The sequence below is a fragment of the Dunckerocampus dactyliophorus genome, chromosome 1, assembly GCF_027744805.1.
Source record: "Dunckerocampus dactyliophorus isolate RoL2022-P2 chromosome 1, RoL_Ddac_1.1, whole genome shotgun sequence".
NCBI lineage: Eukaryota > Metazoa > Chordata > Actinopteri > Syngnathiformes > Syngnathidae > Dunckerocampus > Dunckerocampus dactyliophorus.
This window is the reverse complement of record NC_072819.1, coordinates 12,129,553-12,148,884: the sequence shown is the minus strand read 5'-3', so window position 1 is coordinate 12,148,884 and position 19,332 is coordinate 12,129,553. Positions and strand designations below refer to the sequence as shown.

General features: G+C 42.2%; 1 protein-coding gene and 1 long non-coding RNA gene across 4 annotated transcripts in view; one reads left to right on the top strand and one right to left on the bottom strand.

Moving 5' to 3' along the window:
* chrm4a (cholinergic receptor, muscarinic 4a) overlaps window positions 1–12,229 on the bottom strand; it is a 76,053-nt gene extending 63,824 nt beyond the window's left edge. The window contains exons 1-2 of one of the 2 annotated variants that reach the window (XM_054773807.1): window positions 11,857–12,229; window positions 10,499–10,950 (exon numbers count right to left, since the gene is read on the bottom strand). In XM_054773807.1, the coding sequence (XP_054629782.1) occupies window positions 10,499–10,553 (55 nt within the window). In that variant the 5' untranslated portion in view covers window positions 10,554–10,950; window positions 11,857–12,229. The remainder of the gene's footprint in view (window positions 1–10,498; window positions 10,951–11,856) is intronic. The other variant, XM_054773818.1, reaches the window with a different exon arrangement.
* Window positions 5,330–6,331, top strand: LOC129179947 (uncharacterized). Of its 2 annotated transcripts, none has more exons than XR_008570076.1 (4): window positions 5,330–5,401; window positions 5,494–5,556; window positions 5,668–5,713; window positions 6,044–6,331. It is a non-coding gene; the product is annotated as an uncharacterized LOC129179947 (long non-coding RNA). The 2 variants fall into 2 exon arrangements; XR_008570075.1 differs by having other exon boundaries at window positions 5,862–6,331.
* Window positions 12,230–19,332: the final 7,103 nt, after the last annotated feature.

Here is a 19,332-nt window from a genome sequence, read left to right as displayed (position 1 = left end):
CCATCTTACCAGCTGATAAGGGCAGATGCACAGTGGTTCTCAACACATTGAACTATGAAGAAAAAATAACAAGTCTAATTAGTGATGCCAACACATATGAGCAACTTAAAATGGACCCATCCAATAGGTATTAGAAAGAAATCATACACTGTCTCCAAAAGTTAGAGAAGGAAGAACTAATTGACAGACAGATGTATCATAGGTTATACCCTGGGGAGGCTACACCATGTATCTATGGCCTTCCAAAAATTCACAAGGAAGGGTTTCCCCTCAGACCCATTGTGTGTAGCATTGACTCTACCACGTACAATGTAGCGAAATATGTACAAACAGTCTTATCCCCATTGGTAGGCAACACTGATCATCATATAGAGAACACAAAAGGGTTTGTGGCGAGCATCAAAGACCTCAGATTGGAGCCAGAGGAAACTTTGGTGTCTTATGATGTGACTTCACTTTTCACATCTGTCCCCACCTCAGCAGCAGTCTCGGTGGTGAGGAAGAGACTGCTCGAGGACTCAACTCTGCATCGGAGAACAAAACTTAGTGCTGACCACATCTGCCAATTATTGGAAATTTGCCTTAACACTACATAATTTCAGTTTAGAGGGAAATTTTACAGACAAATCCATGGTTGTGCTATGGGCTCACCAGTCTCACCCATAGTGGAGAATCTGTACATGGAAGAGATGGAGAAACAGGCTCTCACATCCTTCTCAGGGACAAAACCAAGGCACTGGTTTAGATACGTGGATGACACCTTTGTCATAATCAAAAAACAAGAAATTCAGTCTTTCACAGATCACATCAATGTGGTGGACACCAATATCAAATTTACTCGCGAGGACACTAAAGAGAACCAACTAGCCTTCTTAGACTGCAAGGTAATTATAGGAGAGGACAGACAGCTACTTACAGAGGTCTTTAGAAAGGCCACACACACTGACCAATACCTGCTTTTTGAATCAAACCATCCACTACAACATAAACTAGGGGTTATTAGGACCCTCCAACATAGAGCGGAACAAATACCAACCAGTGCTGAGGGAAAGAAAAAGGAGACACAACATGTCCAGAGAGCGCTCTCAACCTGTGGGTACCCGCGGTGGGCTTTTAACAAATGTCAAAAGAAGAGAGTAGGGAAAGAAACCCAAAAGCCCACAGAAGCAAAAAGGAGAGGAGTAGTAGTCCCTTACGTAGCGGAGGTCTCCGAAAAACTCCAGAGGATCTTATGGCAATACAAAATTCCTACCTATTTCAAACCAGTAAATACCCTGAGACAAAAATTAGTGCATCCTAAAGACAAGGCTCCAAACCAGAAACAAAGCAATGTGGTCTATTCCATCCACTGTAAAGATGAGGAATGCAAAGAGCACTACATTGGGGAAACTAAGCAAATGCTCCAAAAAAGGCTTTATCAACATCGCAGGGACAATTCTAGTGGTCCTCAATCAGCAGTACATCTACACCTTAAAGCTACCAATCACTCTTTTGAGGACAGCGAGGTAAAGATTTTGGCCAAAGAAAACAGATGGTTTGAAAGAGGAGTAAAGGAAGCTATTTTTGTCAAACAACAGAACCCATCATTTAATCAGAATGGTGGTTTGAGGTTTAATTTGGACCCTGTGTTGAGCAGGTTACTGAGACCAAAACCCACAGCTCTTAGTCTTGCAAATGAGGTGAAGCCAGGGCCGAGCCAGAACAATAGATGCTAACGAACCAGTATCAGAGTCGTTCATACCCAATTCAGGGAGCGACACTTCCCTTTTATCGGAGGTGTTAATAGCAGGATAGGATTATACCACTACTCCGCCCAGGCTTAGTGTAAGGAACCAATAGGAGGAGGGTGTTGGCACACCAATTCCGCCCACTCTTACTGTATTTAAGGCCTAAGCTACCAGCACTTATTAGTTCGCTGACGAAGCTCTTCGGATGAAGATCGAAACGTCCGACACCTTCTTCACAGAAGTACAGATGACGTCTCAAGAAGCCTTTTCCTCAATTATATTGCTTGTTAATTTATGTACAGTTCCAACAAGCGGCTGACAGGTACCGGCACGCTTTTACAAGGTAAAAACTCCGGTGTGGGAGGAATTCAGTGAGACCATAGAGCACGATTTTCAGTTGGCCTCAAAGCAGTTCCGACAAACCATCCAACGCCTCAGACAGGGGAAGCAGTGCCTGGTCCACACTATTCAAAGTGGGGGCGGAAGCCTGCTGACCTCGACTGAGGATATAGTCGGGCAGTGGAAGGAATACTTTGATACTCTGGATCGCATTGCGAGCAGTAAATCAGCCTGTTTCCTGTGAATGTTTACCTCCACCAAGGCTGCCCTTTGTCACAGATTCTGTTCATAATTTTCATGGACGGAATTTCTACGCGCAGCCAAGGCGTTGAGGGAGTCAAATTTGGTGGCCTTAGGATCTTGTTTCTGCTATTCGCAGACGATGTGTTACTGATGGCCTCCTCAGCTGTGAGCTTCAGCGTTTACTGGGGCAGTTTGCAGCTGAGTGAGAAGTAGGTTCCTATGAGTTCCGCGTTAACCGAATCACAGACGGAATCGCAAAATTGGCCAGTAAAAATGAAATTTACTGTTAAAAGCAAAATCTTGCAGAAAGTGACTTTATGTGAATGAAATAATACCATCATGCAGAGAAGGAACAATCGTGTGGGGAAGTATTTCCTCCGCGGGCTGCTCAATCGTGGCGGAAACTCATCACAGACATCAACCAGCCTGAACCTTCTTTCATCATAGACGACTCCATGTCTATGATCGAATCCTGAGTGCTTCGACTTGAACTGTACGAGCCACCATCAGATCCGCTTCTTTTCTCTTTTATCTTTGGCATTATTGTAATTGCTAAGCAACACCGTCTGACCGTGTGTCGATTAGCCTGTTAACTTGCCTTGTGTTAATATTCGTTGTAACGGTGAGGTTGTTTCTCTCACCAGTCAAGATATTTTAAGAGTCTAGCTTGTGAACAGCCGCCAATTCAGTGATAGCTTGCCTATAATGGCTGTCGGTTCCTACTGTTTGTTTGTTTTGGTGAGTTCAGTCCACTCGCTAGTCAGATTTAAGGCAGAGATGTCAGCACAGTCTTCTAGAGTTGTGATCACAACAGGAATATTCCCAAAAAGTTCAAAACTCCAGTAGGAAAAACAGAACTCTTTCCGTGAGCGTCCTTTCCGTACAACAGGAAGTGACGTGACATTTGTATCTCCACTGCTGAGTTTGTTTTGCGTGTGTGTCCCAACTTTATTGTAAGCGCACCATGGTAGGGGCTGCATGATGTCACTGACGTACCCCTTTGTGGCTTACGTTCCAAAGATAGCAGACTCTACATATAAGCACATAAACGCCACCTGTTTAGTATATTGCAACGTGCTGACAGAACATAAACACACAAAGAAATGGTGTCACGTCTCAAGTCAAGACAAGTCGAGTCAAGTCCGAAGTCATAGGCTTGAATTTTTTGAGTCCTTACAAGTCATAAACACTGACTATAGTAATAAATAAAATAAATTAATAAAATGCCATTCTAGCAATGTAACAAATACAATGAATGCATTTTTAATTGTTTTATTTTTTTTATAAAATAAGACAAGTGTGACAAGACTTAATCATACAAAAAGACTGCTGACATAGCACTCATTATTTAGTTAGTGCACAAAGTTAAAGTTAATTAATGCATTTATTGTTCCAGCCTGTGAAAACGACCTAAATGTTGACATTATTACTGCCAGTAAATTTAAATATTTTAAAAACAATTCCTGTGGCGCAGTCTGCCTCCCATCCTGCCCACCACCACAGCTTCAAAAAATCCTGGGGAAACCCTGGTGTTCATTCAAAGTTTTGAGAATCTACAATGTAAATAGTCAAGAAAATAAAGAAAAGACTTTGAATGAGAAGGTGAGTCCAAACTTTTGGCCTGCACTGTAAATAGGCCTGTCACGATAATCAATCAATAAATTAATCGGACGATAAATAAAAATGAACTGGATAATTTTTCTGGCCTCAATAAATTGACATGTGGATGCATGTTTGTTTTCCTCCTCTATCTCTACCAAACAGGCCGGATAACAAGAAGGTTCACTTTTCGCCTCTGTCTCAACATCGGAGCGTGTTGGTTCTATAGTGGAATAAACGCAGTGTAATCCATGAAAAGGGGCGTATTTCGGAGTATGTGGAAAGAGTATACAGCCTGCCCTGCAAGATGCTCCAAGGCACACGAAAACACTGCATTCAGCCATTTTCTGGAGTCAGCCTGAGTTGGTGTGACTTTAGTCTTACGTGTGCTAATCATTGTCAGTGGGGGGCCCTGTTGTTGTTAAATTTACATCTTCTACAAATACTACCCTCATCATTATTATGAAACAAATATTATTGTATTACAAACGTAAGTAAATATTTCTTGCCATAGATTATCACTTTGGTCGACTGAAAATGATTTCCATCCAACTTCTGACTGTCAGCTTGTGACTCAGTATAAGACAGTAAAGGCTGGTTTATGCTTCTGCGAGAATGAGCCGCACAGTAAAGAGCCACGCGGAAATCCGCGCGAGAGACCGTGTTTGACTTTATACTCTGTGCGGTGTCTGCTCCAAAACTGCAGGGTGCAGTGTATCAAAAACACACGTCTACCACAGTACTAAACTGGAACGGAAAAAGTTTGCCATTGTTTACCAGACTTCCAACATGGCGGCACTTGTGCGTCTAGTTCTTGAAGAAAAGGAATTGTGTTGTATTAATTTGCTGCTGTGACAGAAAAGGAAGAGAAGGTGGTCCACTCGACCTTTGAATAGGAGTGCTGCAAAAGCAGCGCAGCTTGTCATTCTTCCCACCACAGGGGCTTGTACCCCGGCAGGAGAATGTGCTAACAAAAGGCATGCTGAACACGGCAAAAGAAAATAAAAAACAAACAACTTGACTTAAAACACAACTTGTTTCAGTGTTTCTTTATGCTTAAACTACTGTGTGTCAGGGTAGGCTGCCTGTATTTCTGTACTTCAGCTGCAAGGATCTCCTGCTCGTCTGCCATTTTTATCCGCATGTCACCATCCGCGTAGTTTGAAAAATTTGGAGGTGCGCGGAGTGAGAATTTTCCGCATGAAAAGGGCCGCTTGAGGGGGCGTGGGTGCGAAAATGACGTCATTTGTCCACACGGAGCCGCACGAACCTCACGGATGCGGAAAGCATAAAATAGGCTTAACAGATAAGCAAGCATTGTCAGCAAATGGCTCAATGACTTGGCTCAATTCATAGTCACATGTAAAAGGGGGCGGGTGGAGATGCAAGATCAGTGGTTGGACCAAAAAGAGTAATTTCATGAGGAGTGGAGAAGGAAACAGTTGCAGTTGGCAGAAAAAAGGGTGAAATGAGGAATAAACTGCAATATTTCAGTACGTACTTATATTGTAAATCTTATATTATCTAAGCAACTTCATTTCATGTTCAAAATATATTTCTTTAAATTTTTTATTTATTTTTACAGGAAGTAGTGAGGAGACTAAACAATGCCTAAGATGACACCATTAACAAATGATACACAAATGGGGTGAGATAACGTTTTTATTTTTGAGTTGTATTGAACTGTAGAAGTCTTCTATACCATGCTAGCTTGCAGGCCCTTTTTCCCGCCTAATCACAGACTTCCTTTGTTCTCCAGTGTATCTTCACCCCACAACACAAAGGTAACAACAAGACCATATTGGGTGAGTTACATTGTCCTTGTCCTGTGCAACCTAAAAGTAACTTGTAAAAGACATGTCTTCCTTATACAGTATCTTGATCTTATTCTTTTCTATTGTTATTTAAGTATTTTTTAATTTTTTATTATTAACTGAACCCTTTCCTTTACAGCCTACTGCAAAACATATTTTGAAAATGTTCGATGTAGTTTCAAGAGCTAGGAGGACAGTCTTGAAGAAAGGAGAGCTCAGGAATAAAGGAAACAAGACACAAAGGAAGAATGTTTTTCTTTACCTCTGCCCTATCTAATGTGTTCAGTGCTCAAACTTCTATTTTTTTCTGTGCTTTTGCAGCTGTACAAAGCCAGGCGTAGTATCCTCTATAGCACTGAAGAGGCTGTATGGAAAAGACCTACAATGGATCTCATGACAGAGGAGGAGAACGCCATCTTGGATAGAAAGCCTGTGTGGGTCGTGCGACCTCCACATCGTAGCAGCGAATTCATTACAGCAACTTGAAGGGGACAAAAAATATGTTGCATGTCCACACCAAGAGTTGCACTAAATGCCTCCAACGGCATGTACATTTCTACATTTTAATAAGCTTTCACTTGTGTAGCGCTTTCTATCTTCCAAGGTACTCAAAGCACTGTTATTTCTGCTTTTATTTATGCATCTTATTATACACTTTTGTATGCACTAGTGATCTGTAAGCAAAAAAATAAATATTTTTGCTGTGATAGTGTGTCACCTTTATTTGTAATGTTAGAAATGACAATTCTAATCATAATGATATATATATAAATAAATTATACGTCTGTGTAGGCTCTCAGTCGTACAGGAGTTGTCCAACGAGGGAAAGGCTTCTTGAGACGTCATCTGTACTTCTGTGAAGAAGGTGTCGGACATTTCGCTCCTCATCCGAAGAGTTTCGTCAGGGAACTAACAAGTGCTGGTAGCCTAGGCCTTAAATACAGTAAGAGTGGGCGGAATTGGTGTGCCAACGCCCTCCTCCTATTGGTTCTTACACTAAGACTGGGAGGAGTAGTGCTCTAATCCTCTCCTGCCATTAGCACCTCCGATCAAAGGGAAGTGTAGCTCCCTGTAGTTGGGTATGAACGACTCTGATACTGGCTCGTTAGCATCTATTGTTCTGGCTCGGCCCTGGCTCCACCTCATTTGCATGACTAAGAGCTGTGGGTTTCGGTCTCAGTAACCTGCTGAAGGGTCCAAATTAAACCTCAAACCACCATTCCGATTCAATGATGGGTTCTGCTGTTTGACAAAAATAGCTTCCTTTACTCCTCTTTCAAACCATCTGTTTTCTTTGGCCAAAATCTTTATCTCGTTGTCCTCAAAAGAGTGATTGGTTGCTTTAAGGTGTAGATGTACTGCTGATTGAGGACCACTAGAATTGTCCCTGCGATGTTGTTAAAGCCTTTTTTGGAGCATTTGCTTAGTTTCCCCAATGTAGTGCTCTTTGCATTCCTCATCTTTACAGTGGATGGAATAGACCACATTGCTCCAAACCAAAAACAGAGCAATGCTTACGTGCAGCGAGCATCCCTCATGACTGAGGGCCCTCGTCGGTGTGGTACCAGCTGGGTTTTTCAACAGGACAACGCTGCAGTTCACAATGCTGGCTTGACCAAGGACTTCTTCAGGGAGAATAACATCACTCTTTTGGACCATCCTGCGTGTTCCCCTCATTTAAATCCCATAGAGAACATTTGGGGATGGATGGCAAGGGAAGTTTATAAAATGGCCATCAGTTCCAGACAGTCAATGCCCTTTGTGAAGCCATCTTCACCACTTGGAGCAATGTTCCCACTAGCCTCCTGGAAACACTCGCATCAAGCATGCCCAAAGCAATTTTTGAAGTGATTAACAAGAACGGTGGAGCTATTCATTACTGAGTCCTACTGAGAAAATGTTTTGTTCTGGTTTAGAGAGCTTTTAGTTATTTTGTGAGCAATGGTCTTAAACTTTTGATCAGCTGATAAACAGCCTCTTTCAGTTTAATTGTTGTTTTCAATAAATTACTTTTTCAAAGTGCTTTTTGTCTCACTCGCCTGTCTTGCTTTTGCATATTGTAGCTCTACTTAAAACCTCATTAAGATCCAAATGTGCAAAATGCAAATTCTAGCAAATTTTTCAACTGGTCTTAAGATATATGTAGTTATTGCAAAATGCTGCAATGTACATACAATAAGTTGTGGCATGCTGGTGATGTACGGTGAGGTTTTTCTAATGTAATATACAGTATGTGCTTTGGGTCAATAATGGGAAAAACTGGTTTACTCTGTGATATTGTTTTACGTCGTTTGATTATTGTGCCCAAATTAAGGTACAATTTGAAGATGATGCAATTGTTTGGCTTTGGTGAAGGTTTTTACTTTGCCACATTTTTTTTACCTTTTCCTAAATAGAGTTAATAAATCATCAGATATGTCAGACAGAATAGCCAGACAAACTGTAACTTCACCTGTGCTTCAACAACACATAAAACATAAATACAACACAAACAAAAAACAAATACAACAGCTTATGAACATATTATGAATGCAGCAAGACAATCATTAGTTTTTAATTAAATTTGCTTTGGGTATAATAATGAATAAAATATCAGCAGTGTCAGCACTATTTCTCCCTCCAAACACATTTCCTCTCCAACTTTACATTCTAGTAGCTGCCATCTTGTGCTCCTACAACATCTGCGGCTGACACATTCACACACAGATACATTAGCGATTACCATACAATGTGCAACATGGCAACAGCGGCAGAAGGCAGAAATTAGGTCACTGCAACAGGAACAGGGTAGAAAATTACGCGATAACAAGTGGCTGTTGGTGACACTGTTGGCTGTGAGCGTGTATATTGTAGTTTGGTTTATTTTCTCACTTTGGGCTACAGTTGTTTCAGAGAGCTTTTTGGCTAGAGCACAACAATGAAGCCTCTGGTGCCATCTTTATCATGGTCATAATAACTGAGGTAACATTGCTATTGGCTACGTTTACATGCCTAGCAATATTTCAACTGAAACGACAACAAAAAGAAACAAAGACACTCCTGTCTTCAGCAATTTATGATTTGAGTCAGAATGAGGTCACACTGGGAGAAAGCAGTAATCATAATAGCAGTTTCATTTAACATTTAAACCCTTTAACAATGATATACTGTAAGTTTCCCCATGACCTTCAACAGGAAAAGGGGTGAAGAAAATAGATGGGTGGATTTGTTTAACTGAGATCCTGAAAGTGTCTCTGTGTCCATAAAATGCACATTTACAGATGAGTGCATAGGTGCTGGAAGCAATGCAGCAGTCCAGTGTCCATTTGTGAAAACAATGACATGAAACTCCATTACACATCGCACCTGTTTAAGGGTTTAAAATATACTCAATATGTCCTTACCAATGCTCTGAAAAGAACAAGAGGAGTTGAATAACAAATGTTGAGAGGAAAAATAGATATGTGCACTTTCATTAGGAAAGTACTGCACTGTAAACCAAAAGAACAAAAGGAGCTTAACAGTAGGATAATCTTAAATGTTTCATCATCAAGGTACTTTGCAATTGCGCAGTAAATGTTATCAAACTAAAGCTCTGCTTCAAAATTACTGTGGATTCAGGAGTGAAGAATAACTAGCTGTTTATTTTTAATTAGCCACATTTTTCTAAATGTACTTCACAAGTGAAAATGTTTAAATAAAATGAGGAAGTTGCAATATCTGCAAATCCCAGACAGATTAATTGCCCCTACAGTGAATGGAGTACTGCAACAAGCCCTGTGTGATAAGCAGGAAAGAAGCTACTGTGTTTTGTGATACTAAAAAATCAACGGTACTGAAGCATCTTTTGTACATTCTAACAGACCAAGTGTAATAGAATAAAGTAACTCTAGTCTACTGCTTCTTGATGAGAAATATGTGTAATGACAAAGAGTGAAAGAAGTCTTGTGGCAATCAGTCCAGCCAACTAAAACACCTGCTACCGAAGACTGACTTTGAGGGGAAGCAAACGTATTGAAAGGCTAACTCTATTAGCCTGATTAACCCTACTGCATTCTCTTTTCGCAAGGCTGTGCCCAAAATTCTCGAGGGAGAATTGCGCCCTCTGCGGGTTGCTGCTAAGTATGAACTCCAATGTGCCGCCATAGCTTGAAGACACTACAGTACACAACATAACTTCGTTGAAACACATGTCAAATCTATTGAATTCTACATAATTTACACAATTACAAACAGATCAACCGACGTATCACGTCCATCCATCCAGCGCAACAATACAAGTAATACAAGTGAGTTGTGTTGTTGAAGGATTAACCACAAAATTTAAGAGCCATCTATCACCTCTCTCATTTTCTTAACCACCTCGGCAGCACTGGGATGTGTTCTGAGTAGAAACATGGAGACAAAGAGGAGGAAGTCAGCACATAAGTTGTTGCTGGAGGGTAGGCGAGAGGAACCTCAGAAAATGGAGAACGTTCTTCATCAACCCCTTTATGTGTATCTAGAATTGTCGTTCCATTTGGAAGGCACTGAGAAACACCAGAACCTCACATCCATTACAGCACAACTGAATACCTGGTGGTCATGATATGGAAGAGTAGCTTTTTTTGTTCACCATACATCATCTCCCCGCACGTTCTCCACACCCTAAGCATTTTACTCCACTTCACTTAGCTGTCAACATGAACGTGTGTGGAAAAATATGTTAATCTCCCCCCCAAAAAACACTGTCACAAGAAAACAGATATATTTATGTTAAATATTGAAGGAGGGAGAACTCGAATGTTTCAGACTCACCCTTGAAGTTCCAGATGGGCAGAAGCCCTCCAACTCCATCACTGATGTTACTCATGTCGCATGGCGCGCAGCACGGGCACGGCGGTTATGTCCTTACCCTTGTCCTTCTTTCTTTATGTTCTTTTTGCGCTACCTAGGTTTTTCCAACCAAACGAGCCACCTTGTTTGTTCCGGCACCAGCTTAATTGCGTGCGCCAGTCTTCAGAAGCAGAACCTGCTCCGCGCACCTATCATGCTCCATATTTATGTACTGGCATTTACGACATTAACTGGTGTTAAACTAATGAAATAATAAATATGTTTTATTCTAATGATAATTCTGAGCATGAGGTAGGCTCCCTCACTGAGTGCTCTCCAAAAGATCCAGCAAGCGCGCAACGCGCGCTCGGGAGGAGTGGGAAAGACGTGTGACGTCACATAACAGCTTCTTCACCTTTTGGATTGGATTTGCTCTGTAGGAAAGAAACAAGCGTGCAGATTTAGCAAGGGATGACTTTAGGAATGCAGGTGCCATAGGCTTCATCAATGAATTCATGATTTAAAGAGCATTTATCAGGACCTGCGAAGATCCTGTGTGCTGTATTCAAGTAAGATGCTTACAAACATGACCATAAATGCATAGAAAATAAAAAATGTGTCACGTAACGTTTTAGAATTCACCTCTTTCTGGCCGCGTGGTGGTGTATTTCGAATATAGCGATTTATTTCAGGCCGTCACTGATATTTGCCTAAGTGACTGAAGACCATTTAATATTGAACAGATAGAGAGATAGATACCAAACGTCTATGTGTCCTGCTATTGTAAAAGAACCATCACATTAATTAGCCCCTAGTAATGTTTTGACATTACAATACTGACATGGTTGTCAGTATTTACTCTCAGTACTTACTCTTTACTCTCAGTGAGGGTTCCTATAACATTCAGCACTTTGATATGTCATTCTCAAGATTTTTTTCCATTTGGCTGTATGCCTCAACCAATCATGTGGCATGTTTACAGGATAATAAAACCAAGCGCTCTTGAAACAAGATGGTACATGATACTGGGTTCACAAGAACAAGACTAGACAGTATTTTTACATTACTTTTACGAAAATTACAATGACAAAATATAGGACTGGACAAACAGACTTTTATATTTAACTGAGTCACAAAACAATGCAGGTATATTTTGAAATGTTTAATAACTTCAGGCCCGTAACCAGATATTTTTCAGCGGGGTGCAAAAATCCGAGTGTACGGACCTTTTAGATAAGTTCATCAGTTTACTGGGCGATGAGCATGCCATGGCTTCAGTGGTGGATGCTATTTACACAGGCCTACAGAATATAAATCACTACAATGTGTTTCAGCCTTACCTATCGCAAATTCAGTGTCATCTTTCTTGGATGTGTCGTGGAAAATATGTCCACCACTTCTCCAGGTTGATAACCTTTTGTAGTGAATGTGGAGAAGTGCCAGCGAGATCAGTCGCTGTTGCGTCATACTGGCCCTCATGTAGTGTTCAGACGCTTCAAGGTACTGGCACTTCGCTCACATTCACACGATGTTACTGGGATGGTCCAGGACAACCGAAGGAGGACCCTGATGTTGGGGAAGTGAACGGGATTGTGTGACGGTCCACAACTTGATGTGGGGGAATGCAGCTCCACAATGCTGTCGCTTGAATCCTTCACATCCAGTCAGGTGGATTATGGACGTCTTTTAATGGCAGTGTGTCCTGTAACAACACTTTTACAGAGGAATGACAGGTGAGCGTCGACTTTGGTCACGGGATAATCATATCTCATTAATAACAGTTCTGAACACTTTCTACAGCAATTTGGATTCCATTTTACAAAACAAAAATTGGTTGTGATGGTATAGTATGTTGGTTGGCTAACCCTTTCTAATTCCCCTTAAAATTATTCTCTTCACATTTTACCATTTGTCTCACAGGTGCACTGATATTCATACAACTAAATATTTTGTAATCCAATTTACAATACAGGACAAGTTAACACATTCAAACTTCTTTTGCATGATGTCCCTGAACACATGTCACGTGGCCAACATGGCCGCTGCGGCACAGCGTGCAATACTAAATGAGGCCCAGCAATTAGCATTAGCAAAGTAGCAACAAGTAGAAACAGCATATTGAAAACAACATAGTCACAATGACATAGAATATTACTTGTAACAACAGTTTTACAGAGGAATGACAACCAAGAAACTGCATTAAAGTCTATAAAACTTCATTCAAAAGTGCAGACTGGCTCAAATCAAATGCACATTACATTGTATAAGACAAAATATAAACACACAGTAAACATTACATCACCAAATATCCCAGACAGTGCAAAAACGCGACTTACCGTGTCTCATTCCCAGTGCTCATTCCTAACAGTTAGCAACTTCCTGCAGCAATGTGCACATGCCACTATTCACCAGCAACAGGCGCTGTTGCAACACTTCTACCATCATTTATCGCAGCACATCTACACTCCGTTACAATTGTACACCTTGATAGCAGCTTTTTTTTTTTTTTTTTTAACCAAGCGGACCTTTGGTCGCCCGGGGGGGTTCGTTGGAATCCCCCGAATCCCCCCTGGTTATGGGCCTGAACTTTGCATTCATAACCTAAGCATGATGCTTTTAACTGGTTGGAAACACTAACAGTGTTAAGGAACGGTGCATGCCCCGGGTTGGATCCCAAGACGCGGGAGTCAACGTTGGGGTTTGGAGAAGAGTTTAATTCCAAACCACGAGGAAAAAAGTACAACACAAGAAAAAGGGTACAACAAAGGGATGTATAACTAAAGGTGACCCGGATGGTACACGGGAAAACGACGAGAAATAAAAGAGCTACCAAAAGGGTAGAGCCAGGAAACACAAAACACTGTTGAACAAATCAAGCAGGAGAAAACTAGCGATGTCCTTACGCTGCCGGAGTAAGCCGGGCAGGGAACAAAAATAGCAAGTACAGCTAGTAGTGGGCAACAGCTAATGAAAACACAAGAGCCTGATTCGTGGGAGAATGGCAACGATCTGGCAGCAGGTGTAGAATGCTTGAGACTGATATAGTCCTGCTGTCAATCATTCACAGGTGTTGCCACTCTGCTCCTCAGGGTGGTGTGAATGGTGTACTGCAACGAGAGCACAGCAGAGGGCAGCAACGCAGCACACAGAACACCACAAACAGCAATGACATGAATGAGGTAGTTGAAATGTTTAATGATTATTTTGTAAATATCGGACCAAAACTGGAAAAAGAAATTCCAAAACAAGACACAATTGACGATTGGAATGATATTATTGATAGGAATCTGAATTCTATGTTTCTCACTTCTGTAACTAAAAAGGAGATCACTGACATTGTCAAACATTTTAAGGCAAAAATATCAACTGATTGTCATGGAATCGAAATGGAAACAATTAAAAGGGTCATCAATGAGATCGTAGACCTGTTAACATATATTACCCACCAAACACCAGACGTCATTTGGACATTCTTTTTTGGGCTAAATCTGGTCAGTCAGTCATTGCCTTAATATAGCCCAAAAATAGACGTTGAAATTTGGGCTGCGTTTAGTCCGTCTGATTTGGTCCATATTTAGCCCAAAAATAGACATTGAAAATTGGGCTGTTAGTCCGTCTGATTTGGTCCATATTTAGCCCAAAAATAGACGTTGAAAATTGGGCTGTTAGTCCATCTGATTTGGTCCATATTTAGCCCAAAAATAGACATTGAAAATTGGGCTGTTAGTCCGTCTGATTTGGTCCATATTTAGCCCAAAAATAGACATTGAAAATTGGGCTGTTAGTCCGTCTGATTTGGTCCATATTTAGCCCAAAAATAGACGTTGAAAATTGGGCTGTTAGTCCATCTGATTTGGTCCATATTTAGCCCAAAAATAGACATTGAAAATTGGGCTGTTAGTCCGTCTGATTTGGTCCATATTTGGCCCAAAAATAGATGTTGAAAATTGGGCTGTTAGTCCGTCTGATTTGGTTCATATTTAGCCCAAAAATAGACGTTGAAAATTGGGCTGCGTTTAGTCCGTCTGATTTGGTCCAAATTTAGCCCAAAAATAGACGTTGAAAATTGGGCTGCGTTTAGTCCATCTGATTTGGTCCAAATTTAGCCCAAAAATAGATGTTGAAAGTTGGACTGCATTTAGTCCGTCTGATTTGGTCCAAATTTAGCCCAAAAATAGACGATGAAAATTGGGCTGTGGTTAGTCCGTCTGATTTGGTCCAAATTTAGCCCAAAAATAGACATTGAAAATTGGGTTGAGTTTAGCCTGTCTGATATGGTCCAAATTTAGCCCAAAAATAGACGTTCAAATTTGGGCTGCGTTTAGTCTGTCTGATTTGGTCCATATTTATCCCCAAAATAGACGTTCAAATTTGGGTAGAGTTTCGTCCGTCTGATTTGTTCCAAATTTAGCCTAAAAATAGACGTTGAAAATTAGGCTGAGTTTAGTCCGTCTGATTTGGTCCATAGTTAGCCCAAAAATAGACGTTGAAAATTGGGTTGAGTTTAGTCCGTCTGATTTGGTCTAAATTAAGTCCAAAAATAAAAATTGGAATTTGGGCTGTGTTGAGTGCGTACATCTGATCTGGACCAAACTGATCTTTTTTGGACCACATATAACCCAATTTGGTTTTGGTGCTCACAACACTTCTTCCTGCTTAACTATGACCTACCTTCCTCATTCATGAACACTTCCTCTACCATTATTGTAACAAAATCAATCAGACCACTTCTCTAATGGGTCCAATGTAGCAATGTATGTAATGGGGGATGTTGCACTTTTTTGGTTCTTAAATAAAATGAATGAGCCAAGGTCAAAATGTCTGAGGTTGGAAAACTTCGGAACGGGGCAGGTAATGACATCAGATTAAAACCATTCTCCCACAGCCCCCAATCCACAGTGAACCAAATAATGGATTAATTAATGATACACTTTTGCTTAATATCTGCAAATGATCTACCCATCCATCCATCTTCTATGCCGCTTATCCTATGCTGGAGCCTATCCCAGCTGACTTCGGGCGAGAGGCAGGGTACACCCTGGACTGGTCGCCAGCCAACCAATCGCAGGGCACATATAGACAAACAACCATTCACACTCACATGCAAATGATTTATTTAACCGCTTGTCCCCAAGGCAGGTGGACTGTTCGGGTTGTCTTAGGGGACGTTTTGCCTTTCATCTGAGCAGGCTTCATGGGTTCATGCTCAAAGACTAGGTGGGACACACACCAGTCAGACTAGATAGGACAGCTCTAGTCCAGTTCATGCTCAAAGACTAGTTGTGACACACACCAGTCAGACTAGATAGGACAGCTCTAGTCCGGTTCATGCTCAAAGACGAGGTGGGACACATCAGTTGCGATCGATTGAATGCACTGAGAATACAATGACCTGGATGACTGAGAATATTCAGAGGTCTATTTTTTGAGGCTTCTGCCCAAAAATGACATGCCCAAATTAAACTTTGTAAATATAAACTCATGTGATCAATCTTGATATCAAAATAAAGGTAACACTTTAATCTGTAATCATCACTGTAGATGTGTCAGAGTAAATGCAGAAAGAGCACAGGAAAATATTTGAAAAAATCCCTTTTATCTATTCTCCTGGAAAATAGGCTGATCAAGCCTAAACACTCACGAAAGTCGTGTAATAACCTTCTAACAATACATGTGCAAAGTTATGCTGCTAAAATAAAGCAGAGCAAAACTACAGCGTAACGGCGTTCCATGGCACATTCAAATGGGGCGTCAATTGAATTTTTTTTTCGGTTCCAATTTATACAACAAATTTCATTTCAATTAAACTTCACTGGGGTTCTAAAAATAAACTGCTTGTGATTTTAAAAATTGTGACGAAATGCCTGTGCGCACTGCACCCTGCTGCGTCATAACAGCCAGCTGTTCAACAGTTGCTCACTCCGGCTCAGAATGGCCGATTCCGGTAATTGACACCTGGAAGCGTCAGGAGCAATAGAATCAAACCTAGGTCATCATTTTGATGTCAGAGAAGCCACCAGCAAATCAAAGGATGTACAACCCACGTGATGACGATCGACAGCGTCTTACGTGCTCGGCTGCGCATGCGTCACTCAAATCTAACTTGGCGTCTGAAGAAGAGGCAAAAGAAGCGGAGTCATATTGGACTTAATTGAAGAACGAGAGCGACGGATACAGGCACATTGTAAGTATCACGTTCTTATAACTTGTAGTATAAAACGTGTGCTTGACTGAATTTTGGGTCTTGCTAACATTAGTGCGCTAATGGCTGCTAATCGAGAATGACTGTTTGAAGTTATCTTTGCAAACTGTCTGTGTATTTTATCTACAGGTTAGCTGCAAGCACAATATTTTAACGCAGTAGTTCACACGGCAGCGAAATGCGACCAGTATCCATATTTCTGCCTACATGCGACCCATAGTGTAGTAGATAAGTGAGATAATTTTTCAAATAGTGAAGCAAGCACCGAAATTGATATGAATACTGGACCATTTTCGAAAAAAGCCCGTTAGCCACTGAAAATTTTAAGATGGCCGCCATTTTCCCAGGTGACCGCCACTTTCCAACATAACAATTTTCGACATCAAATTTGATAGAATTGTCGGATTTGAATGATGTTAGTGCCAAATGAAATGCTTCTGACCACATATATGCTGAATTTTCACTTGCAAAGCTTCCTAGATGCAGCTAGCGACCATTTTCTGCAGAATCTATGAAAAAATGCTTGGGTGCAGTTAGATCAACGGTGTCAAACTTGCGGGCCATTTGTGTCCTGTCGGGTCATATTTTGCAGCCCACGAGTAGACATGGAAGAGTAGTGTAAATGCTATGGACATATTTATTTTTAATTCGCTTCTACTTTATAAAGTTGACCTACTTGAGAGACATGAGATGTGTTTTAAAACTTTTGTTTTTCAGACACCTAAACTAAAATCCTTTTTACACTTATGCACTTTGCACTAAAACAGTGTCCTTTTGCACTATTGCGGCTTGTGTTCTGGTTAAAATATTCCATTCCATTTTCCTCCGCTTATCCGGGTCCGGGTCGCGGGGGCAGCAGTCTCAGTAGGGAAGCCCAGACTTCCCGGTCCCCGACCACCTCCTCCAGCTCCACCGGGAGGACACCAAGGCGTTCCCAGGCCAGCTGTGAGACATAATCCCTCCAGCGTGTCCTAGGTCTTCCCCGAGGCCTTCTCCCAGCTGGGCATGCCTGAAACACCTCACCAGGGAGGCGTCCGAGAGGCATCCGGACTAGATGCCCGTGCCACCTCAGCTGGCTCCTCTCGATGTGAAGGAGCAGCGGCTCTACTCTGAGCTCCTCCCGGATAACTGAGCTCCTCCTCCTCCTCACCTCACGTCTCTTAGGGTGAGTCCCGCTACCCTACGAAGAAAACTCATTTCAGCCGCTTGTATCCGCGATCTCGTTCTTTCGGTCATGACCCAAAGCTCATGACCATAGGTGAGGGTGGGAACATAGATCGCACGGTAAATTGAGAGCTTTGCCTTCCGGCTCAGCTCTCTCTTCACCACGACGGTCCGGTACAGCGACCGCATTACTGCAGACGCTGTGCCGATCCGCCTATCGACCTCACACTTCTACCTTCCCTCACTCGTGAACAAGACCCCGAGATACTTGAACTCCTCCACCTGGGGCAGGACCTCATTCCCAACCCGGAGGGAGCAATCCACCCTTTTCCGACTGAGAACCATGGCCTCGGATTTGGAGGTGCTGAGTCTCATCCCAGAAGCTTCACACTCAAATGCAAACCGTCCCAGTAAACGCTGCAGGTCACAGCCCGATGAGGCCATCAGGACCACATTGTCTGCAAATAGCAGAGATGAGATCCTAGTGCCCCCGAACTGGACTCCCTCGACACCTTGGCTGCGCCTAGAAATTCTGTCCATGAAAGTTATAAACAGAATCGGTGACAAAGGGCAGCCTTGGCGGAGGCCAACGTTCACCGGAAACAGGCTTGACTTACTACTGGCAATGCGAACCAGGCTCCTGCTCCGGTTGACTGAATGGCACATAGTAGCGCGCCACCAATCCCATACTCCCGGAGCACCCCCCACAGGACACCGCGAGGGACACGGTCGAATGCCTTTTCCAGGTCCACAAAGCACATGTAGACCAGTTGGGCAAACTCCCAAGTACCCTCCAGGACCCTTCCAAGGGTGTAGAGCTGGTCCAGTGTTCCACGACCAGGACGAAAACCACATTGCACCTCTTGTAGCCGAGGTTCGATTAACGGTCGTACCCTTCTCTCCAGCACCCTAGAATAGACTTTCCCAGGGAGGCTGAGGAGTGTGATCCCCCTATAGTTGGAACACACCCTCCGGTCACCCTTCTTGAAAAGGGGGACCACCACTCCAGTCTGCCAATCCAGAGGTACCGTTCCCGACTTCCACGCAATGTTGAAGAGACGTGTCAGCCAAGACAGTCCCGCAACATCCAGAGCCTTGAGGAATTCAGGGCGAAACTCATCCACCCAGGAGCTTTGCCACTGGGGAGCATTTTGACTACCCCAGATACCTCAGCCATGGTGATGGAACTGTCCTCCTGGTTAAAATATGCTGCAAAAATTTCAACCATGTTTTAAAACGCTCATTAGGGTTATGGGTAAGGTGTCATCCCAAAAAACTGGATAGAGGAAGAAGGAAATGTTGTGCAATGGCCAAAGAAACGTGTGCATTCAGCCAGTTGTTTTGACATTTGCTGCATCTTAACTTTGGGCATGACTTTTGTAGACAATGACAAAGATTGTGGAGACTATAACTACACTTAATCAGCCCAAACTGACCATAAGGGTTCCAC